Source organism: Natator depressus, chromosome 9 (genome assembly GCF_965152275.1).
Source record: "Natator depressus isolate rNatDep1 chromosome 9, rNatDep2.hap1, whole genome shotgun sequence".
Classification (NCBI taxonomy): Eukaryota; Metazoa; Chordata; order Testudines; family Cheloniidae; genus Natator; species Natator depressus.
The window spans coordinates 55,658,831-55,683,734 of NC_134242.1; the positions used below are offsets into that span (position 1 = coordinate 55,658,831).

Genomic DNA, 24,904 nt, shown 5'->3' on the forward strand with positions numbered 1-24,904 from the left:
AGGTAATGGAAGAATCTCCAAACAGTCCTAGAAGAAGCACTGAAGTGATGTGCTCCAGTGGCTTAGGGTTGCCACCTCTGAGGTACAAAAACCTGGGCCATCCAGGATTATCCTAAGCCAGAAAAACTGTGTGTACCGAGCAGCCTTACATATGCCCCAGGACAGTTACCTCTTAAAAAACTCTAGGAAAACCTGGACAGCCCTAACATGGCTCCATAGATTTCTAACTGCCCCCCGACTTGGGCTTTGAGCTGGGTTCTTCCCACCTAGCGCCAAGTGGCTAGGCCAAATCGTGCTTTTGATGCTCACAATGCAAGCATGCAGGCGGCACAGGCCGAGCCCCACAGCATGTAGGTAAAAGACTGCTCCTTAGGGCAGCGCTGCCTGGAGCGATGGTGGGCTTGGCACTGGGGGGCGCAAGCACACCAGGGCCATTGCACCTGGGTAACACACCTGCCCTGCCCCAGAACCCCCTGCCAGCCATGGGGCGCCAGCCTGCCAGAGCCTGACCTCAGGCGAAGACCAGACCTGCAGGCCCTGCTCGCCCCGCGATAGCCACAGCACAGTGGCCTGGCCTGGGGACCCGCATTTCCCATCAGGTGATTGGCAGCTGAGAGAGGCCTTAGGACCTGCTTCAAAAAAACTAGCCGCTAGCAACGGCCCCAGGCCCCTGCCCCCGCCAGGTGATTGACAGGAGGCGGCTCTGGTCCCACCCCTCGGGGTGATTGGTAGGCGAGAGGGCTCTGGTCCCGCCCCTCGGGGTGATTGGTAGGCGAGGGGTTCTGGTCCCGCCCCGCGGGCTGATTGAGGGAGGGTGGAACGGGCCTTAGCAGGAGCAGGAACTAGGAAGCGGCTCTGGAGTCTCGGGCCGGGCTGGATGGATTTGTTCGGGGACTTACCGGAACCGGAGCCGGATCCGGATCCCTCGGCAGCAGGTGAGCGTGACCGCACCTCTTCCCGCCGCAGGGGGTCGTGGCCGGGGCCGAGATCTCCCAGCGGGCCCTGCGCCCCTCTGGGCGGGGCCAGCCTTAGCAACCACCGCCCTCCCGCGCCCGGTTGCGGCGTGAGGTGAAGCATGCGGGCCTGCCCCGGCTCGGCCGCACGGGGTGACGCTTCCTGGCTCGTACTGCTGGCCTTATGTGCCCGGGTCCTCCTGCGCCACGCTCAGTCTTGGTGCTGCGGGAGGCCGCGGCGGGCTCCTCGGGTCGGACCAAGGGACTGGTTGTTTTTGCTCTTGCGGCGGGCAGCCATGGGCGAGGGGTGGGCGGCCTGAGACCCGCGGCCTCTGCAGCCCCTGCTCGCTGTGAAAGGCGGGCGAAGCGTACCTGTGGGCTCCAGCCAGGGGACAGCTGCAGCCTGGCCCCCGCGCACGCCACCCAAGGGCGGGTGCAGAGCCCAGCTCCGCCAGGTGCGACTGATAGCGCTCCCAGGGTTGAGTCTCGTCCTCCATCTCTGGGAGAGTGGTCCAGGGCTTGGCTTCGCCTGGGGGATCAGCCCAGGGCTGTTTGGTGTCGGGTAAAACTCCACTGCGCTGTGTGCGCAAGGAGAGGGGGCTGAGGAGGGGCAAAGTGAGAGAAGAGACATACTGTATAGCAAAAAGAAAAGGAGTACTTGTGGCACCTTAGAGACTAACCAATTTATTTGAGCATAAGCTTTGGTGAGTGAGCTGTGCTCACGAAAGCTTATGCTCAAATAAATTGGTTAGTCTCTAAGGTGCCACAAGTACTCCTTTTCTTTTTGCGAATACAGACTAACATGGCTGTTACTCTGAAACCTGTCATACTGTATAGCGTCCATCTAGATTTGAGGGGGAGAAAGGAGAGAAGAGGCAGAAATATAAGGCAGGGAGTGAGTGGAATGCAGGCTAGAGAGAGGTGGATAGGGTCATTGAAGAAAACTCAGGGAAGAGACACAGCATGATTGAATGTAATTTCTCCTCTTTCTTTCCCATGAAAGAAGGTAGAACAAAAAAGAGAGGTGTAGTTGCATTAAAAAAATAAAGAGAAAGTTGCTTGACAATATATTGCAGCTGTTATTCACTCCCTTTAAATTGAAGGGTATGGGGCTTTGGAGGGTGAGGCAATGCAGGTATTTTTCACTCCGGTTAGTAGACTTAGGCCATGTCTATACTACATAGTTTTGTCGACATAAGGCAGCTTACATTGACCTAGTTATGAAGGTGTACACACTGCAGTGCTCCTCCTGCCATTTTAACTTTTGTGTTACTCCAATATAATAAAACCACCTTGATGAAAGGCATACAGTGTAGGGCAACTTAGAGCTGCTCAGTGTCGGGTGCAACCTAAGCAATGCAGTGTTTACACTAAGTGTGCTCCAGGAGGTATCCTACATTGCCCATCCTATGCACTCTGGATACCATTTTTAACTCCACTGCTATGCAGCCAAGTACACAGGTGAACATCCCTCCCCTATTAAAGCCCTGGAAAGTTTTGAATTTGTTCAGTATGGAGACCTCATATAGCATGCTGGCTCCATGCAGCAAACATGTTCCTGTGTGGAGTCCATGGGAGGTGGTTGATTTCCTGGGTCTGTGGGGAGAGGAAGCTGTGTAGGCACAACTGCACTCCAGCTGCAAGAACTTGCTCAGGGCAGGGAGTAGAAGGGCTATGACAGGGACATGCAGCTGTGTGTGTAAAAATCTGAAGAGCTGCGGCTGGCATAGTAGAAGGTAAGGGAGAGGTGTGGAGCCACAGATATGCTGCTCCTACAAGGAGGAGGCTAGGGTTAGGATGGTGGTGAATAGCATCCCTGTTGAGCTCCTCTTATGTCTTCATAATGCACAGCTAAAATACTGAAGAACAGTGCAGGATCCATGCTTTCTGACACAGATGGCTGGCTTGCAGGTTACCAGAGCGGTTGAAAAGCAGCTGGAAACCTAATAGGATGCCCATGGAATGATGAGATTGAGAAACCTGTAGTATGTGATGCTAAACCTGCTCCCGTGAGGCATTACAAACCCCAAACACCCTTTGGTCAGTTGCCCAGTGGGATAGCATCAGAGGGGTAGCCGTGTTAGTCTGGATCTGTAAAAGTGGCAGAGATTCCTGTAGCACCTTATATACTAACTGTCATAAATATAAAGGGAAGGGTAAACCCCTTTAAAATCCCTCCTGGCCAGGGAAAAATCCTCTCACCTGTAAAGGGTTAAGAAGCTAAAGGTAACCTCGCTGGCACCTGACCAAAATGACCAATGAGGAGACAAGATACTTTCAAAAGCTGGGAGGAGGGAGAGAAACAAAGGGTCTATGTCTGTCTGTATGCTGCTTTTGCCGGGGATAGAACAGGAATGGAGTCTTAGAACTTTTAGTAAGTAATCTAGCTAGGTATGTGTTAGATTATGATTTCTTTAAATGGCTGAGAAAGGAACTGTGCTGAATAGAATGACTATTCCTGTCTGTGTGTCTTTTTTGTAAGTTAAGGTTTTGCCTAGAGGGATTCTCTATGTTTTGAATCTAATTACCCTGTAAGGTATCTACCATCCTGATTTTACAAAGGGGATTTCTTTACTTCTATTAAAAGTCTTCTTGTAAGAAAACTGAATGCTTTTTCATTGTTCTCAGATCCAAGGGTTTGGGTCTGTGGTCACCTATGCAAATTGGTGAGGCTTTTTACCAAACCTTTCGCAGGAAGTGGGGTGCAAGGGCTGGGAGGATTTGCGGGGGGAAAGACGTGTCCAAACTATGTTTCCCAGTAAACCCAGTTAGAGTTTGGTGGTGGCAGTGGAGATCCAGGGACAAAGGATAAAATTAATTTGTACCTTGGGGAAGTTTTAACCTAAGCTGGTGAAAGTAAGCTTAGGAGGTTTTCATGCAGGTCCCCACATCTGTACCCTAGAGTTCAGAGTGGGGGAGGAACCTTGACACTAACAGACATGGGATAGTAAGTCATGGTGCACTGATCTCTGTATCGATGCAAGAGCTGCTACTGTGGACACAAGTTGCATAGTGTGGACATGCAACAGCAGTTTAAATACAGCAGTGGCTGTATGTCGATGTACCATAGGTTGACAACTTTGTAGTGTAGACATCGCCTTAGTCTTTGGGCTAGTAGGTATCGGGTACATTTTTCATGCCCTCAGTTAGCTTCCCAGAATCTTTCCCCAAAAGATCCAAAGTGTTCATAACTACAGAGCTGTGAATATAGACCAACTCTTGGGTTTCTCCACGAATATTTGATAGTGCTGTTAGCACAAGGGTGGGCAAACTTTTTGGCCTGAGGGCCACCTCTCGGTATGGAAATTGTATGGTGGGCCGGGTGGGGCAGGGGATTGGGTGCACGGGGAGGTGAGGGTTCTGGCTGGGGGTGCAGACTCTGAGGTGGGGCTAGAGATGATGGGTTTGGGGTGCAGGAGGGTGCTCCTGACTGGGATGGAGGGGTTTTGAGGGCAGGAGGGGGCTCTTGGTTGGGGCAGGGGATTGGGGTGCATGGGGGGGTGAGGCTCTAGCTTGGGGTGCAGACTCAGGTGGGGCTGGGTTCAGGATGGATAAAAATCAATTGGATTTTTTTATTTAAATCAGATTTTTCTGATAAAATGCTTTTTGAGGGAAAAAACCTATCTAAAGATAGTTTTAATTAAGATACATTGTAGGTCAAAGATATCATATCATGGAATAGGGATTATATATTCTCATTCTATAGTATGAGACAATATATTCATGTAACGTTTAAGACACATTTTTGTAAATGAGTTCCAATAGTTCATGGATTAGGGACCCAATCTTATGGGGTTCCAGGGGCTTCTGTATAGATTATTTAGGTTAATCTTTCTAGCTACCCAATGGGACTGAGTGCTCAGTCTAGAAGATACCATCAGAGATGCTTAGTTTTGCAGTTCTCAAACTCTGGATTTGTGTCTCCAGAGATAACATGCTTGTTAACAGCAAAAATGTTTTTTAAATAAATAAATAATATATAGGGGTGAGAAATAACAGACTTCAACCCTATTGTCCCTCTGCAAATTTGTGTACCCAGAGTCAATCCCTTATCTCCCTCTAAAAGTGCAAAGTTTCAAAAAGTTCAGTGAATAGAAGATCATTGAGGGTGGAATAGATCTGGACAAGGAGAAGTCGTCTAGAGATAAATGTGAGAAGGGAGGGACAGGCAGTAGAAACAAACATGAAACTGTTTGAGCAGCATATTCCAGAAGTCTTGAGGTCTTTCTGAGCGTAGCCTTCATCTATTTGAGAACTACCAAACCATTCTCTCACAGAAGGGAAAACCTGTAATGGCAACAAGCCGTAAAAGAGACCCAGTTTGGGAATATTTTAATGAAGTTCTTCTACCTGTGGGTAAGACAGGCATGTTTGCAGAATGAAATGCAAAGGCCTGGTTGCCCAGATGAAACAACATCATGAGAAGTGTTCCTTCTCAGGAGGAAGCTGCATTGAAGATGATGAAAGGAACATGTCTGAACATGCAGGATCTTCAGGTTGGTCAACTTTTTTTATTTCATACTTCTTTCTTAAGGACTGCCTCTCTTCCTTCTGGACTATTCTTGAATTTTCATGTTTGAGCAAAAAATGTAGTTGTTACTCTATGGTACTAACATTTTAGATGCAGTTGTGATAAAAAAATAAAAGCTGAAATAGGCAGATCTTCCTTTTACAGTTTCACCTTTAAAGTAGTACTGAGTGTCAGTGAATGCAATGAGTAATACTAAATGAGTAGTATGGTGGTAATAATAATTAAATAACTGCATTGACTTATTTTGTTTAGAAGAATCCATCCTCAACATACAGGATTCTGAAGACTATCCACCTTCAAGATCACCATCATTTTCTATAGTTTCAGAGTTATCTGCCAATAATAACGTTTCAGGTACATCATGTATGTCACGTAGCCATGTATCACCTGTAGCAGAAAGGGGAAAAAAAAAATCTCTATCAGCCAGAAACAACCATAGATAACAACCCATCCTGGACAACGATCCCGCACTTTCACAGGCCTTGGGAGGCAGGCCAGTCCTCGCCCACAGACAACCCGCCAACCTGAAGCATATTCTCACCAGCAACTACACACCGCACCATAGTAACTCTAACTCAGGAACCAATCCATGCAACAAACCTCAATACCAACTCTGTCCACATATTTACACCAGCGACACCATCACAGGACCTAACCAGATCAGCCACACCATCATCGGTTCATTCACTGCACGTCCACCAATGTAATATACGCCATCACGTGCCAACAATGCCCCTCTGCTATGTACATCAGCCAAACTGGACAGTCCCTACGTAAAAGGATAAATGGATACAAATCAGATATTAGGAATGGCAATATGCAAAAACTTGTAGAAGAACACTTCAACCTCCCTGGACACACAATAGCAGATTTAAAGGTAGCCGTCCTGCAGCAAAAGAACTTCAGGACCAGACTTCAAAGAGAAACTGCTGAGCTTCAGTTCATTTGCAAATTTGACACCATCAGCTCAGGATTAAACAAAGACCATGAATGACTAGCCAACTAAAAAAGCAGTTTCTCCTTCCTTGGTGTTCACATCTCAACTGCTAGAAGAGGGCCTCATCCTCCCTGATTGAACTAACCTCGTTATCTGTAGCCTGATTCTTGCTTGCATATTTATACCTGCCTCTGGACATTTCTACTACATGCCTCTGACGAAGTGGGTATTCACCCACGAACGCTTATGCTCCAATAATTCTGTTAGCCTATAAGGTGCCACAGGACTCTTTGCCGCTTTTACAGATCCGGACTAACACGGCTACCCCTCTGATACTTGAAACCATAGATAAGTTTGTGATAAGAACCAGCAGATTACAAAAAGAGGTAATTGATGAAAAAATTGCCCGGTTTGTTTATGCAACAAACTCTCCTTTCCATATGATTGAGAACCTACACTTCATTAACATGGTTCAGTCATTAACAGTCCACCCAACAGAGCAGATGTTGCAGGAAAATTGCTGGATAAAGTGTATGAAAGAGAAATTAAGCAGTGTGCAAAAGGTCTAGAGGGTGAAATTGTTAACCTGAGTCTTGATGGGTGGAGCATTGTCCACAATGATCCTGTTCTATGTGCTTGTGTGACAACAGAAGAAGGGAAATGTCTTCCTTACAGAAACAGTTGATACAGCAGAATACTTACAAGAAGTAGCAGTAAAAGCTATAACAAACTGTGGAAAAAACAATTCAAATGTCTAGTATGCAGCTTGGTCACAGAAAATGCTGCAAATGTATCCAAGATGAGAAGAAATTATTTTGAAGAGTCCCCAGCTAACAACATACGGTTGCAGTGCTCATTTGATGCACTAGCCAAATGACTAGCCAAAGACTTCAATGTTCCAGAAATAAAGGCTAATGTTGTTGAAATTGCAAAATACTTCTGTAACACCACTTTGCAGCAGTTGCTCTAAAAAAAGTGGGAGGAACCAAGCTAACTCTCCCACAAGACGTGCTATGGACCTCAGTAGTGGACTGTTTTGAGCGCTGTATCAAGCACTGGCCTAATCTGATGACAGTTTGTGAATAAAATCGTGAAAAAATAGATGGCACTGTCACAGCCAAAGTTCTCAACATTGGGCTTAAGAGAAATGTTGAACACCTGCTGAGTACCCTGAAGCTGATTTCTGTAGCCTTGAACAAAATACAGGGAAATCGCTGTTTTATTGCTGACGCTGTTGACATTTGGAAGGAAGTGAATGAGATCTTAAAAAGGGAAATATGCAATGACCGTTCTTGTCCCATTCATTCTTTTTTTAAAGCTTGTAATTTAACTCTCTGTCTCCAGCTCATTTTCTTGCAAATATTCTCAATACTCGGTACCAGGGTCAAACATTTAACTGCTGAAGAAGAGGAGTTAGCTATGACATGGACATCCAGCAATCATCCCTCCATAATGCCAACTATAATAAACTTCAGAGCTAAGGGTGAACCATTCAAGAAATATATATTTACTGATGATGTTTTAAAGAAGTCATACCAGAGAACTCGTGGAAGTCACTGAAGCACTTGGATTCAGAGACTGTTGAAGTGGTGGTCTCACTTTTAACAGCAGTAGCTTCTTCTACCAGTGTAGAAAGAATATTTTCTTCCTTTGGACTAATTCATTCCAAATTGAGAAGTCATTTGGGACCTGAAAAAGCAGGAAAGCTTTTTTTTTTTTTTTTTTTTTTTTTTGTTTTGTTTTGTTCTCTTCCAGATTGTGAACAAACAAGAAAATGAAGGTGAAGATGACTGAGTTAGCTGCAGAAGCCAATATTTTAAGTTTCTCATGTTGAGCTGGCTGACATAGTCGATTTAATTTTTTTAAATATATTTCATTAACTATTTTAGTTTAAAAACAAGTTTAACAAAAACCCAACATGATTTTTAAAAAGTGCATGTTTAAATTCAAAAATGCATATGCTTGTTTTGTTAAAATATTATGTTTGCTGTTGAAGGGGAAAAAAATCCAGAATACATAATGTTGTTTTAGTTAAATAAAACAATTTAAATGTCTGTCTGGTGATGTTCTCCTCCTAATACAGCATGGCAAGAAACTCCTCCAAATATTAATGATGATTTACCTCCCAATGACTTCATAAATATCTGCTTCAGTTACCTTTTGGTAAATGAAATAATCAAACAATCATTCATTTTCTGATATAGCTGTAAAACTAATTTGAAAAACTTTTCAAATTAAATCACTTTAAAAATGTATAGTGTACCTTCTAAAAATGAATCCTACATGTATCTGAGTTGTGAAGAATATGTATTAACTTTATAACAACCAACAAAAATGCACTTTTTATGTAGAAATCCATGATTAAATAGAGTTTTCCTGACTAGTGATTTAAATCAAATCCACCCTGGCTGGGGATGAGGGGTTTGGGGTGGAGGAGGGTGCTCCAGGCTGGGATCAAAGGGTTTGGAGGGCAATCAGGGCTGGGGCAGGAGGTTGGGGTGCATGGGTGCGCTCAGGATCCAGGTGGCGCTTACCTGAAGCAGCTCCTGGAAACAGCGGCCCGTCTCCCCTCCACCTCTCACATGGAGGTGAGGCCACACTGCTCTGCATGCTGCCCTGTCCGCAGGCACTGTGCAGTGGCTGTGGTTCTCGGCCAATGGGAGCTACAGAGCCTGCACTTGGGGCAGGGGCGCTGTGCAAAGCCCCCTGGCTGCCCTTGTTTCCGGGAGCTGCGCAGAGCTGAGCAAGGCAAGCTCCCTGGCTGGAGCACCGGAGCAGGGAAAGCTCCCAACCCCGCCCTGCAGTAGGAGCTCAAGGGCCAGATTAAAAGGTCCAATGGGCTGGATGCAGCCTGCGGGCCGTGGTTTGCCCACCCCATGTTAGCATTATTCTATTAGAATTAATGTCCGTTTGGAATTTTGGGCATAATAATGTCCTCAGAATGTCATCTGTTTTGATTCTCTTCAAATTGTGGATGTTTGGGTTGGTAAAAGGGATGCTAAATGTTTAAATGTATGGAAAATATGCATGTAAGTCCTAGGCTTTTTTTTTATCGGGCACTAATATACCATAGTGTTGGATAACCTAGAATGGTCCTACTTGGCCTTTAAATCTAAGGTATCTAGCCTGACCTGCATAACACAGGCCAGATCACCACCTCACCTAATTTCTACATGATGCCCATAACTCCTGCTTCAGCTATAACATCTTTTAGAAAGGTTTCAGAGTAACAGCCGTGTTAGTCTGTATTCGTAAAAAGAAAAGGAGTACGTGTGGCACCTTAGAGACTAACCAGTTTATTTGAGCATGAGCTTTCGTGAGCTACAGCTCACTTCATCGGATGCATAGCATACTCCTTTTCTTTTTTCTTTTATCTTTTAGAAAGATATCTAGTCTTAGCTTAAAGACAGCAATCCACCACATTCCTAGGTAGATTGTGCCAATGGCTAATTATCCTCACTTTAAAATGTGCCTTATTTCTAGTTTGACTTGTCTAGCATCATCTTTCAATCACTGGATCTTCTTTTGCCTTTTTCTGCTAAATTAGGGAGCTGACTCCTATCAGAAATCCCTTGTGCATGTACTTGTAGGCTGTGATAAGTTGCCTCTGAACCTTCTCTTTGATAAACTAAATAGATTAAGCTTTCAGACTGAAATACCTGAGATCTCTTTGCAGTAACAGCTGTTATATCCTGGAGCAGTGCATTTATAAACTACGGTTGTCATAGACAGAGGGGTTCACAATTCCATTCTGTGTGTGAATCACCCATTCGTGACCAGCCTGGGTACTCTAATCATATTGTTACTGTTTTCTGATGGGTTTCAGGGACCGAAGCACTAAAAGGAGGATCTTTGCTTTTTGATGATCTCCCACCATCCAGCAGCTCAGGTAAGGGAATATAACCTTCTCCCACATGCCTGACCTTTTCCTGCTTACAAATGCTTCCCCACTTTTTCTACAATGGTTTGTCTAAAACCTGTTTTTCAGTTAGACTGGTCACTAAATCAGTCTTCATGGCTAGGGATTTGCATTTTTAGCTAAGAGGCTGGGAAATGTTTTAAATGAGCACACTATTTCATCTTCTGCAAGAGAGGATAGAGAATAAAGACACTTTTGTGGGGAGGAGGAGGAATGATTTTTGTCAGGTTTTTTCCCAGATACTTGTTTCCAAGATAATCTTTTTGTCTCCCTCTACTTCCATTACTTAAGCTGTTCAATTCTTTTCTATTCTTTGTTTCTTTCTAGTCCTTTTGGATTTTGTGCATTCCCCTTTTGTAGTGATTACACAAAGTAAAACTATTTCCCCTTGTTTATTCCACCCACCCACCCCCCACTGTTCCTCAGATGTTCTTGCCAACTGCTGGAAATGGCCCACCTCCTCCCCCCGCCCTCCCTCCTGCTGGTAATAGCTCACCTTAAGTGATCACTCTGGTTACTGTGTGTATGGTAACACCCATTGTTTCATGTTCTCTATGTGTATAAATCTCCCCACTGTATTTTCCACTAAATGCATCCGATGAAGTGAGCTGTAGCTCATGAAAGCTTATGCTCAAATAAATTTGTTAGTCTCTAAGGTGCCCCAAGTCCTCCTTTTCTTTTTATTAACTTGGTGCTCTGTAGGGCCAGATTCTGCCCATCTTACTCATGTTGAGCATACTTGATTATACATACAGTCCTACTGATTTTATGTGCATAAAGGGTAGCAGAGTTCAACCCTTAGTCCTTTTTTCCATCTTTATTGCAAATATTAGTTTTGATACCACTTTTTATAGGAGTTCAGAACTATTTTAATAACTTATTCATATAATTATCAGTATGGTTTTGTATTGTGCACCCTTGTGAAATATATTGGTGATTTACTAGAAGTCATTAAATCCACTTTACTGGGTGTGTATTTTGTCAAGAAAAATAAATGTTTAAATTAGGTCTTTCTGATGTAAACATATCCCAGACAGGATTTGAGCTCAAGGCCAACTGCTTCATTAAGTGCATATGCATTTCAGGTGTTCTGATAAGTCGCCAGAGGGATACTCCTGGGGGAATTCTGTGCATGTGCGGACATGCAGAATTCATCTGTCTCGCATTGTTTTTATGTGGGAATACACAAAACACATTTTGCCTAAGGAGTCCTGCCATTCTGCCTTTTGCCCACCAGAGTCTGCTGTGGTGCCAGAACAGCCAGCTGTGTTCGTGCTAGCTGTTCTAGTGCCACAGCGGCCTCTGGTGGGCAAAAGGCGCACAAGTGCAGCATTTCTTAGGCAAAATGTATTTTATGCGGGAAAATACAAAATTCTATGTCCAATGCTGCAGAATTCCCCCAGGAGTAGAGTTTATCACAGCACCCTGCCTGCGGAGCCAGGTTAGGACAGAGTGGGACACACAAGGGTGCTGGCAGGGTCACAGACTGGGGTTCAGTATGGCTAGTGGAGAGGGGGATAACAGACTGGAGCATGGGCTAGTAGGGTGACAGCATTGAGCCTGGGGATGCGGGAGGGGGGCTGCAGAAACCCAGGGGGATGAGGGGTGCAGGGGCAGATGTGCCTGACTGAATGGGAGGGTCAGCCAGGGTCTGCATGGGGGAGGATTTCCAACACCCTAACAATCCCTCCTCTCTTCCCCCCCCCCCCCCCCCCCAAAAAAAGAGAAACCTCACACCCAACACCCTCCAGATTCACTCCTAGGCTCCTTCCCTCTCCCTCGGCTCTTCCATTACCCCTGCCTCCTCCATGCCTGTGCGCTGCTTCTGACAGGTGCAGGAAATACAGTTCTGTATTGTAATTTTAAATGAATTACACAAAATTCTCTATTAATATACCTTGTAAGGAATATGACAAAAAAATTACCAGAATCTTTTTGTCTGTATTCATAGAATCATAGAATATCAGGGTTGGAAGGGACCTCAGGAGGACATCTAGTCCAACGCCCTACTCAAAGCAGGACCAATCCCCAATTTTTGCCCCAGATCCCTAAATGGCCCCCTCAAGGATTGAACTCACAACCCTCGGTTTAGCAGGCCAATGTTCAAACCACTGAGCTATCCATCCCCCATACTTGCTGACAGATATTTTGAAATTACGAAAATAATTGTAACTGGCATGATTATATTGTTTTGACAAAATATGGAGAATTTTGCAGAATTGTTACTTTTTGGTGCAGAATTCCCTCAGGAATAAGAGGGAGCCCAGATAAGCTGTATTGGTCATGGTTTTGTTAGTTCAACAGTAAGAAGAAAAGACTCCCCTTTTTAGCTATATATTTTTTTCTTCCCTGTTAAAATGACTGTTTGTGGGAAATCTGCACAGAAATATAGCCTGAGGTCTGACCTACTTCAAACAATTCGCTGAAGTTCATTTCCAGTTCAAATATATATTGTTTTAATGTTTTTCCACCCTCCAACTTAATTAGGCCCCAATTCTGCGAAGACTTAAACCTCACTAACATTACACCTCATGAGTAGTCCCATAAAGTCAATCAGACTAGTCACATTCCTTAAAGTTAAGCATGTGTAAGCTTTGCAGGAGTGGGCCTTAGACACTATAATAATTCTTTCAACTCCATACCATACTTGCATAGATAAAAAGAAATATCTCTACAAGAAACCCCCTTTCTGTTTGTTTTGAAGTTAACCAATAATCCATTCAGGCTGAACATGTTAAAGGAAATATCTCCAACTTGAAAAATCCCGTTTCTGCCTAAAGAGTTGTTTGTTACTTGTAACTACAGTAGGTAAAAACTAGGATTATTGTAACTGGGTGAAGTTAAAAGATTTTTTTCTCTATTTTTAGTTTTGTTTTGTGCTTTTGACAGCACTTTGTGTAGTCAGCTTTGCTGTCCCCCCCATATAGCTCTATTTATGTAGCTGAAAATATCTTCAAACACCAAAAGAGGAGCAGAAAAACTTTTGAACTTTTAAAAAAAATAACCAGAACCTGTTATTTAAAAGGTACTCGCTGGAGTTTTTTAAAATAGTCAGTGTGACGGGTTGGATCACAGAAACCCCTTTGGGACTGCCACCTGTTGTGCCTAGACTACCTCTGAGCCCATTTTCCCTGCCAGCTTGGGACTTCAGTACCTTGCCTTGTTTGAGCCAGACACGCTTGCCTGTTGCAAACACAGATCCAAGTCTGAGCCATGTACCCTTACAAGCTGCAGGCTTAACTGAAAACAGCTTATGAAGTGCTTCTGTCTCCAGCACTCAGATACCCAGCTCCCAATAGGGTCCAAACCCCAAATAAATCTGTTTTACCCTGTATAAAGTCTATACAGGGTAAACTCATAAAGTGTTCGCCCTCTATAATACTGATAGAGAGAGAGAGATGCACAGCTGTTTGCTCCCCCAGTTATTAATACTTACTCTGGGTTAATAAGTAAAAAGTGATTTTATTAAATACAAAAAGGATTTAAGTGGTTCCAAGTAATAACAGACAGAACAAAGTAAATTACCAAGCAAAATAAAATAAAACATGCAAGTCTAAGCCTAATACAGTAAGAAAACTGAATATAGATTAAAATCTCACCCTCAGATATTTCAATAAGCTTTTTTCACAGACTGGACACCTTCCTAGGCTGGGCCCAGTCCTTTCCCCAGTACAGTCCTTGTTCCAGCTCAGGTGGTAGCTAGGGGATTTCTCATGACTGCAGCCCCCGTTGTTCTGTTCCACCTCCTTATATATCTTTTGCACAAGACGGGAATCCTTTGTCCCTTTCTGGGTTCCCACCCCTCCTTTTAAATGGAAAAGCACCGGGTTAAAGATGGATTTCAGTTCAGGTGACATGATCACATCACTGTAAGACTTCATTACCCACTTGCCAGCATACAGGGAGACTTACAAGTAAACAGAGCCATTTACAACCAATTGCCCTGGTTAATGGGAGCCATCAAGATTCAAAGCCACCATTAATGGCCCACACTTTGCATAATTACAATAGGACCTCAGAGTTATATTTCATATTTCTAGTTTCAGATACAAGAATAATACGTTTATACAAATAGGATGAACACACACACAGTAGTTTATAAGCTTTGTAATGGTACCTTACAAGAGACCTTTTGCATGAAGCATATTCCAGTTATATTATATTCACTCTCATTAGTATATTTTCATAACGTCATATGGAGTGCACCATCACAGTCAGCGTTGCAGTATTTGTTTGATAGCATTCCTTTCTCCAAGTAACATACTGTGAATAGAAAAGGAGTATTTGTGGCACCTTAGAGACTAACCAATTTATTTGAGCATAAGCTTTCGTGAGCTACAGCTCACTTCATCGGATGCAACAAATACTGTGAATAATCATGATGTCCCAGCTCTTAATCGTACGTGACATCAGATGGTTGTAAGGACATGAACATCTACTAGGTATTTGCTGTGAACTGAAAGCCAAGGGCTCAGCAGGGTAGATGGATGTGGTTCAGAAGAAAAAGCCCTGGTTAGTAGAAAAGGAAGAGAGCAGAATGGTAGAAGAACTGAGGTGTACTGCAGTTCCTGTGGGGAATTCAAAGTGCTTAGAACATCAGTGTTAATGATCCAGATTTCTTCCATTTGCCGCTTGTGTGTGTCCTCTGCTAAAGGCCTTTGGTCTTCATGTAAATACTTAGCAGTGTTATCTGAAATAACCTAAAAGAATTTCTGCCCCTTTATTTCCTACAATAGCCAAGGTTTCTAAAGGAGTCATTTTAACTCTTGTAAATCAGAAGTGCTTTAGCTAGAAATGAGTTCTGACTATTTCCAGGAAAGTGGCAGTTTCTGTCTTGTGCAGTAGTGGTCTATAGTTTGGGTGGAGAGGGTCATTTGGGGCAAGGATTGTTCTAGAATAATGGGGCATTCCTTTTCTTCCTGTGAATAACTTTTCAAGTGTGTTCTGACTCTGCTCTGTGTTTTAGGGAAAGAAGCACAGACAGGGCCTTTGCTTTTTGATGATCTTCCACCGGTCAGCAGTGCAGACTCAGGTAAGAGGACTCTAATCGTGTTGTCGGCATCTGCCTAGCTTCTGTTTGCATCAGCATCTCTTCTCACGCTGAAATTTTATCTAAACCTTTTTTAATTATACATAAGTATAGGATAAAATCTTTCAGAATATCTACATGTTTGAGTGTCCATCTTCTTCCTCCTCACTCATTTCTTCAACTAATATAAATTGCTATCTTAATATGGATCTTTCATATTTTTTGAAATGTTAACATGGGGCATATTAAAAACATCAGCATAAGGCCTAGGTCCTCCCATTGTGTGCTGCTAATTGTTTCTATCCTGGAGAGGTATGCATTTAAACTGATCTGGTCTGAGTAAGCTGGCATTTTGTAGCCTTCACACATCTGTGGGACATAATCAGAATTCTGCTCATGGGGTGGAGGCACTCAATTTACATGTTGTTGACTGCTTTCTTGTGTTTCAGGGACAGGAGGACCTTTGCTCTTTGATGATCTCCCACCAGCCAGCAGTGGGGACTCAGGTAAGGGACTGTAACAGCCTTCATGAGGCTCCATACATGTCTTTCCTCATGGAATTTGTCAGCATAGCTTATACTGGGATTGTGATTCATTTTGTTTGTTCCAACAATCTTGCCTGTATCTTGGTGAGTATTTGGGCACTTGTACTGGTAGTGGTGTCATATTCATGTAACTAAAAATCTAAGTTAATCAAATGTGGATCTATCTGCAGAAACAAGTGCACAAGTTCCTTTCTAGCTGACTCCATAACATCTCTGATGTCCTCGAAAGACTGCAGATAATGGGTTTTATAATACAGTAGTTCTCAACCAGGGGTGTGCAGAGGTCTTCCAGGAGGTACATCAACTCCTCTAGATATTTGCCTAGTTTTACAACAGGCTACATAAAAAGCGCTAGCAAAGTCGGCGCAAACTAAAATTTCATACAGACAATGACTTGTTCATACACTGAAATGTAAGTACAATATTTATATTCCAGTTGATTTAGTTGATAATTATATAGTAAAAATGTGAGGGAAAATGAGCAATGTTTCAGTACTAGTGTGCTGTGACACTTTTTTTTTTGGTATTTTTGTGTCTGATTTTGTAAGCAAGCACTTTTTAAGTGAGGTGAAACTTGGGGGTACAGAAGACAAATCAGACTCCTGAAGGGGGTACAGTAGTCTGGAAAGGTTGAGAGCCACTGTTGTACTTTATACTTTACACTGCTCACTTTAGAGAGCACTGGCTATAGTTATACATGCCGCAGTTAAGCACTGCACAAGCTTCGTACAGCCTTGCCACTGTGACTTGATCTTGGCCAAAACTGCCTACTGCTGTTACAGTTGTGGATTCCTCTTAAAGCAAGACTGCCAGATTTGCCAAATTTTCATCGTGTAGACAGATAGTCCTTAGGGACTAGGAGGAGATTCATTCCATGAGCATTGAATCCACTGTCACTTCAGATGCCATGATAATTATGTTTCTGCTTCATCACCCCCAACTTTATTTTGTAGTCCATCCTGTCTCTTGTATATCTTCTATGTAAGAATAGTATTGTCTGTCCTAGAAAGTAGTAACCATCCTTTTCATGCATGATAGTCATGTTGCAAAAACTAGAAATTCCTCAGCTTTAAACTTTTGGTTTTAACATATCCAAGCAGTTAACCGAGATCAGTCTGGTAGCTAGGAAACTAACGACAGGACCAAAGTGGGGGAGAGGGGAGTCTGCCAACCAAAATTTACCAGACTAGTAGTAGTACTGTAGGTCCATAATCCCTTCAGTGTAAGAGGTGAGTGATTCCCATCAATAAAAACAAAAAAGGGCAGAAAACACTTCTGCAAAGTCTTCAGATATCTGAATTTTTGCTGTCTTCTAGCTTCACGCATCACTGAGCAGGTCTCAGCAGTAGGAAATCATGGGAAAGGAGAGAAGAGGAAAGTCTCAGAGGAAGAGAAGAATGGCCATGAAGAACTTGTGGAAAAGAAAGTTTGTAAAGGTTTTCAGACAGTTTGAAAACAAATGTACTCTGTTTTTTGTACTCTTTAAGTTGGGTTGAGTAAGTCCAGATCAAAGCTGATCTTTGGTTCCTTAGTACACTTTCTATGGTTATTTTTAAGAAATGAAGTGTGCTGCCTACTGGCAGAGTTCATACTTAGATCCCAGGGTTTGGATGCATCCCCTAGGTATTCATTTGGGAGGCTATTAGCAGTTGTGCTGAACCAGCCCAGAAGTATAATAGTGGGTACTTTCACAACCATTCAGAGACCTGCAGTCAGAGCACAAGTCCTGGAGTAGCAAAGGTGTGGAAGTGACTGTTTGACTCCTGGCAGAGGTTCAGACCACCTTGCCCCGCTAGCATCTTGTCACTCCATCAAATGGTTGCAATGAAAAGAGAAATCCTGAGAAAACTGGCTTAAACTTTCACATCTGGCTTGCTTGCTTTTTGGTGCAGATGTGTAAAACACAGTAGTGATACAGATTTCCTAACATTGCACTAGGCTTTGAGAACTGGATTCGTTAGGTTCAAACCAAGAAAGATAAATTTGATTGAAACAGCATTTGGTTTAGCTTTATTTTATCTATTGTTAGCAGCCTCATTAGATTTACCGTTTCATCAAGAGAGTTTCCATGGAGTGCATCCCTCTCCTGGTCATGCGTGATATCCCAGTCTGATGTAGCTTTAGCACTCAAGCATGGTTGCCCTGCTTCAGTAGGATGCAGACTGCCTTACAGTTTCTGATGTGGGGACACTTAATACTAGTGTCACAAAGCATGTCATTTTCAGCAAAAGGTTCCAAAAGCTGACCCTTTTTTTTTTTTTTTTTTTTTTTTTTTTAAAACACTTTAATTTCAAGTATAGCCCATGCAGGGCAAGACATGCTTCTTGTCATGATGCCATGGGATTTTCAGAATCTTGCATAGAGCAAAATGATCACAAGTTTGTAAATCAGGCTCAGGAGACGGAGACGTTTCATGTGTTTAATTTTTGCTTTGTTTCTCACTAGCATCTGGAGGCATCTTTGGACTGAAAGGTTATATGGCAGAGAGAAAAGGTGAACGAGAAGAGATGCAGGATGCACATGTCATCTTAAATGACATCACTGAGGAGTGCAGACCCCTGCCCCCTCAAATGTAAGTAGGCCAGTCCTCCGGAGCCACGGAATAACATTGAAGTACACAAGAGTCATGACAAAAAGATGAAAGAGCTCCCATTAACTTTGCCTGAGCTCTTGACAATGATCCCTCACTCTGAGCAACTACTGCTTGTGACTAAATATTGCTTTGTGTGGTGGTGTGGGTGATCTGCATTGTATTCCTAGATCTGCCACTGACTTTGAGAAAATCATGTAAGGTTTGATGATGCAAAAGGTGCCTCATTTGTTAGGTGGTCCATATCAGGTGCCTAAGACCTGACTTTCTTATTTTTATTTATATATTTTTCCCCATGAAGTGCTGAGTACCCACCACTCCTGTTGACTTCAGTCAGCTCCTCCTAGTACCTCTGGATATCAGGCACAAGATACCTGAAGGCTCTCAACTTGAGTATAGCTGTTTAAGCCTTGCCTTTGGGATTTCACATTAGTTAGTTAAAATCCCAGGTGTGACAGTGATGAGGAGCTTGGATACTTGGAGAAGAGAAGCCATCAGGTATCAAACTCTTAACTTTAATAATCTGAAAGGTATAATTAATTTGAGGGGAAGTGGTGGAATGTATCATTTTTAAAAGCAACACTGACAGGCCATAAAAGATCACTTTAAAAACATTCTTTTAAAGCTAAATATGTGATCTAAAGCTTGTAGAACAAAAGGCAATTTGACAATAATTAGTATGTCCCCACGTCTCTTGTGTATTGCACAGCTGTAGCAACCATTCTGCATGAAGAGAATTCTGGGATGTGTTGGATTGGCATCTGTGAATAGCAAATTCTGAAATTGTTGGATAGAGGCTCCAGAGTTGGAGTGCCCATGAGATGCAATGTCTAGCTGTTGTTAAATGTAGCTGGGGGCCATAGCCTCTCTTCCTTTCCTTCATTTCCTGGGGGAGATGGGGAAACTTTTAGTACTCATACATGCTAGTTCTACACTTTTTAGAGGAAACACTGCATTTTCTGTTCCAATACAGGTTGGGAGAGCTGCTAGGGACACAAGCCTCTTTACTAAATCTTAACTTCTGGTTGATACCAGCCCTTTCACAGCTAGTTTACATTCATGTTTCTTCCTTTGCAGAACCCGTGTCTCGTACTTTGCTGTTTTTGATGGCCATGGGGGAGTTCGAGCTTCAAAATTTGCAGCACAGAATCTGCACCAAAACCTGATTAGGAAATTTCCTAAAGGTAAGAGAGGGCCATATGGGGACATGTGCATCATCTGTCATTCCTCATGACTTGCTGCTGTGGTGTCCATTAAGAAATTACTTTGGACAGCCCGAGTCAGGGACATAGCTGTGTGTGGAGTATTGGGTGACCATGCCTCTAGGCTGGAGACAGGAGAGGTGTGATAAGTTGTTGAGCAGATTTGTCAGGCTATCAAGCCAAAAGCCATAACAGTGTTAGCTAGGTTAGGCAAACTCTATGGAATAGCCATAGCAGATGTATGAATATGGCTGAGGAAAATAATAGCATTACAATAGGTGTCCCTTGTCTTCAAGGGTGAGTAACGAGGCTGTATTATACAAGCTGGCCATGCACATTTATATCTGAATCTTTGGCAGTTGGGCACATGAGTCATGACTGCCCTACGTAACTAACATGTGTGCAGTGTGACCTGTTTATGCATGTCAGACAGGTGAGGAAGGAGACAGGGATTAGATAAGCATGGTGTTTCAAAAGGAGCATACACCACTTTCTCTTGTGTTATAGGAGAGGTAGTCAGTGTGGAGAAAACAGTGAAAAGATGCCTTTTGGACTCTTTCAAACACACAGATGAGGAGTTCCTGAAGCAGGCCTCCAGCCAGTAAGTATAAATGTCCCCCAGAGCTACTTGTAACTATTAAAAATGTCTACCTCTCCCAGATCCCGATTCTGAGTTGTATCTCCTGAGTGGTACAGCCAGAAGGTGCAACTCCTACAATGGGACAAAGGTGACCTTAAGTTGTCATTGCTTCTTGCCAAGATTCCAATTGTCACATATGCAAGTTGGAGCCGCAGCCTTCAATGCCTGCTGATAGGCTGGCAGAGTGGCCATAATAGCTGGAGTGTAGTGCGCTCCAACCCTGCCCCCCTACACTACAGGCTGTACAGGACAGCAGCATAGGGCTACCCTACCCTGTAAGGGTAAGACCAGGATTGTCATGGGGAGTGAGGCACTATGGGGCCAGAATGTGAGCCAAAACTGGCTTCTGTCCCTCTCTTCTATAGCACTTTTTGTGACCTGTATCCAAGGAGATCTTGCATATTACTAAAATAACAGTTAACGATCAAATAACTTAAGATATCAAGTGATAGCAATAGTTTTTAACTTAAATCTGCAAGCTCATAGCATGACAGAGTGGCATGTTCCTAGCAGAAGGAATTCCAGATATTCAGGAAGTTCTGCATCGCCCTCTATCCAGAATTCAGGTGGCTACCAGCAGATATGCTTCCACATAGAGCAATGGTCATGACCAAGGATTCTAGTGAATCACTGAGATTTTTTTTTTTATGCCTTAAGTTATACGTAGTTAAACTTTTATCTGCCTGTCCCATGTTACTAGTTAAATCTTGCATTATTTTCAAGACTGCTCTCTAAAGCAGTGGTTCTCAACCAGGAGTCTGGGACCCCCTGGGGGGTTGTGATCAGGTTTCAGGGGGTCCGCCTAGCAGGGCTGGCATTAGACTTAATGGGGCCCAGGGCAGAAAGCCGAAGCCCCACTGCATTGGATTGAAGCCCAGGGCCTTGCCACCCGGGGCTGAAGCTGAAGACTGAGCAACTTAGTTTCACGGGGTCTCCTGTGGTGTGGGGCCATGAGCAATTGCCCTACTTGTTACCCCTAACACTGACCCAGGCTTTTGTATGCAGAAAAACAGTTATTGTGGCACAGGTGGGCCGGGGAGTTTTTATAGCATGTTGGGCAGGCCTCAAAGAAAAGATTTGAGAACCCCTGCTCTAAAGGATGGATGGTCTGATGGTTAATGACTAATATTTGAATCATCCTTCTAATTGACTATACTTTTTCTTAGCTTTGTTCTAATGGAGACTTATTTTCCTTGAGGAAAAACGCAGCCTATCCCCACATGGGGGGGGGGGGGACGGGACCCACTAACACTTTGAGGTGCCACCATGTATCACTTTATACTTAAGCAAGTGTGACAGACCCAGACCAGTGGGGTACAGGAGTCTGTTAGAAGGCAAATATACTGGCCACTGGATAAACAGTTTTCTGCTCTCTGAGTGACCAGAGCAGGGGATGCCCTAGAGCAATCCGGAACCTGCTAGAACCAGTTAAGACAGGCAAGATAATCAAGACACCTGGAGCCAACTAAGAACTTTGTAGAATCAGGCAGGCAGGCTAATCTGGACACCTGGTTTAAAAAGGACCTCCCATCAGTTAGTAGGGGAGTGCGCAAGGAGCAGGGAGTGAGAAGGCGTGCTGCTGGAGGACTGAAGAGTTCAAGCGTGATCAGGCTTTAGGAGGAAGATCCTGCAGTGAGGATAAAGAAGGTGCTGGGGGAAGGCCATGGGGAAGTAGCCCAGGGAGTTGTAGCTGTCACGTAGCTGATACAGGGAACGTTGTAGACAGCTGCTATCCACAGGGCCCTGGGCTGGAACCCGGTGTAGAGGGTGGGCCCAGGTTCCCCCCAACTCATGATCGGACACAGGAGGAGTTGACCTGGTCTGTGAGAAACACTAGAAGGGAAGGTCTAAATTGGAAAGGGATCTGGCCTGTCCCCGACCCACTAGGTGGGACACAGAGACTGCGGGGATTGTTCTGTTTTTCCCCCATGTTGGCCAGTCATAAGGTTAGCTGAGTGGATGGCAGGTTTGAGCCACTAGCAAAGTGGCCAAACTGTGGGCTGCCATGAATCTCTGAGGCAAGCAAATCCGCCAATAAGCACAGGACCCACCTAGGCAGAGGAGGAACTTTGTTACACAAGGTACATGCTGGGTTAATCCAACTTGGTTACCAGCCTTGCATATCCTTTCCATTTCATAACTTTTCATCTATAACACATCTGGAGAGAATATCAATACATCTAGCAATGAGCTTAGAAATTTCACTTCATATGTACAACATCACAAACCAAACTCCAGCTCAGCCCTCTAACCCTAACCAGTTAAACAAAACAAACGTGACCAGTGTAGGCACAAAAAAGTACTAACAGAATTCGTTAAAACAATTATTTGGTATCTTTCCCAAACCTGTGTGTTTTAAAAAAAACAAAACTCCATCTAACCTGTATATATTATATTCTGTAATCTACACGGCTGCATTTGCAAACTTGTTAGTTACATCAGCATTTGAAATTATGGAGAAATTTAATTAGGCTCTTCAGCATCAGGAAAATGCAAATGAAAGAGGATTTAGGAGCAGATAAATTTAAGAAATGACACTCAAAATTGTTATACTGTTATGTCTGGTCCACAGTAAGGAAAACAGTGCTGCAGCTATAATCTAAGCAGCATGTCTGATTTTACATCATGCTGTCTAGACACTTTTTGAACTACAGAAAGCCAAATGTCCGGAAAACAACTTAAACAGGGAGTGGGGATTGCTGAAGCTGGAGGATGGTGGGTACTGTGTGTGATGATTTGAAATAGTATGAGTGAGGAATACCAGGTGTGCGGGTAGAGGGGAGCAGTGAGTAGATTGCATATTCTCCTCTGCTACTGTTTAGTTCCTCACCATCCACCTGCCCTGCACTCTGTGGAAGTTGCCACTTAGGGAGAACTTCCATTATTTTTTAGGCACTGAGAGCTAGGCAGTTACTGTGAAACTTGTTCTGTCATACCCTTAAATGAGTTCCCTGGAGTTGAGTGTAGCATGGGATGGGAGGAGGAGAAAAATGCAGAGAGGTAGCTGTTACCTGCAGCCATCCCTTGGAACCCCACCTCGGGGGTGCCACCCACAGTTAGAAATTGCTACTCTATGTTGCTAATCTGTTTTCATCTTAGTATGTATCTTGTCTATATAAACCTAACAAAAACCTGTGAGCAGAACGGGGAGAACTCCCAAACAGAATCTTGGTGTTTTTGTGCTAGTTGACTTCTGAATGTCTTGCAATGGAGGCATCCTTTGCAGGGTTCTCTGAACCTTTAGAAATAGAACACAGGGTTAACCTCTAACAAAAACTAGCTTTTTCCATTGTAACCTTATTTCTGGTGCCTCCAGGAAGCCTGCGTGGAAGGATGGGTCCACAGCAACCTGTGTCCTGGCTGTGGATAACATCCTTTACATTGCCAACCTTGGAGACAGCCGGGTAAGTAGCACTAAGAAACCTACTATGTAGATTTTAATTGTATAACATCCCCATTACCTGCAGGAGGAATGGATTTCCACCCTCTATAGGGATTCCGGTTGGGAGATGCTAAAGTAATTGATTACATTAATTGATGCTAAAGTAATTGATTGACAACCATTCTTTACTGAGCTTCACTGGAAGAGCCTGGACAGAAGTAGCTGGGAGCTCCCAACTGTTCCTACAAAGATTCCTCCTTGAAGAGGCTGAGACTTAGAGTAGCTGTGTGTCCCTCTAGGTTCTAACTTACAAGAACATAAAAACGGCCATACTGGGTTGGACCAATGGGCCATCTATCTCCGTATCCTGTCTTCTAACAGTGGCCAATGCCAGGTGCTTCAGAGGGAATGAACAGGAAGTCTGTGTCCACAGTCTCTCTTTGCCAGAAGCTGGGAGTGGATGATGGGATGAATCACTCGATGACTTCCTGGGAATGAACAGGAAGTTAAGCCCATTCCTGCCCCTAAAGCTGCATTTTTCCCCCCCCCACAGGAATTTAAGAGACACTCTCCTGTTCCCCCAGCAGTCCATGTGACTTCACATGTCCCCCCCCAGGGCTTTTAGCAAAAGATTCTTTCTCACTGCTAACCAACCCTGGGACAGATTCTGCCACATTAAAGAAATCATTCCCCAGTAGAAACAGTGCAAAATTGTGTGCCACTGTTGCAACAGTCAGTTCAGCCTGCAAATCACTAGTTTGCATGTGTACTTTAGCTAAAGGGGCAAGGACTTAGTAACCTCCTACCAGTTCTAATTCTGCCATTTTCCCTGGCAACAAATCCTCCTGGATCAGGTCCCTCCTGACCACAGAAGTCTCTATCCTTAAACCAACGAGTACTTTCCCATTAAATTTAACAGCATGCATATGCTCACTGCTTGGTTGTGTAGAAGCAACATTTACAAATCCTATGTGGAAAGAAGCAGCAGCCTGGCTCTGAGAAGCAGCAGCTTCATGTATTACCTGCTGTCTGTTCCCTCTTAGCCAAGGGCAATTATTGCTCAGGTGTTCAATTGACTTACAGTGGTAGCACCTCTTGGGCTCCTCTGCTTGTACAGGAGATTTGGGACGAGTAACAGGAGTGGGGAGGTGAACGCCCAGCCTCCTTTTTCCCAGG

General features: G+C 43.8%; 1 protein-coding gene across 4 annotated transcripts in view; it reads left to right on the forward strand.

The window, feature by feature from the left end:
- Positions 1-776: 776 nt before the first annotated feature.
- The window catches only part of ILKAP (ILK associated serine/threonine phosphatase), a 55,330-nt gene continuing 31,202 nt past the window's right edge, over positions 777-24,904 (forward strand). Inside the window, exons 1-9 of one of the 4 annotated variants that reach the window (XM_074964248.1) lie at positions 777-935; positions 10,248-10,310; positions 15,307-15,372; positions 15,819-15,875; positions 17,231-17,350; positions 18,360-18,486; positions 19,582-19,688; positions 20,214-20,307; positions 23,663-23,750. In XM_074964248.1, coding sequence (XP_074820349.1) covers positions 878-935; positions 10,248-10,310; positions 15,307-15,372; positions 15,819-15,875; positions 17,231-17,350; positions 18,360-18,486; positions 19,582-19,688; positions 20,214-20,307; positions 23,663-23,750 — 780 coding nt within the window. In that variant the 5' untranslated portion in view covers positions 777-877. Of the gene's footprint in view, positions 936-1,122; positions 1,409-5,406; positions 5,450-10,247; positions 10,311-15,306; positions 15,373-15,818; positions 15,876-17,230; positions 17,351-18,359; positions 18,487-19,581; positions 19,689-20,213; positions 20,308-23,662; positions 23,751-24,904 lie in introns of those variants that run through there. The other 3 variants (XM_074964246.1, XM_074964247.1, XM_074964249.1) reach the window with 3 other exon arrangements.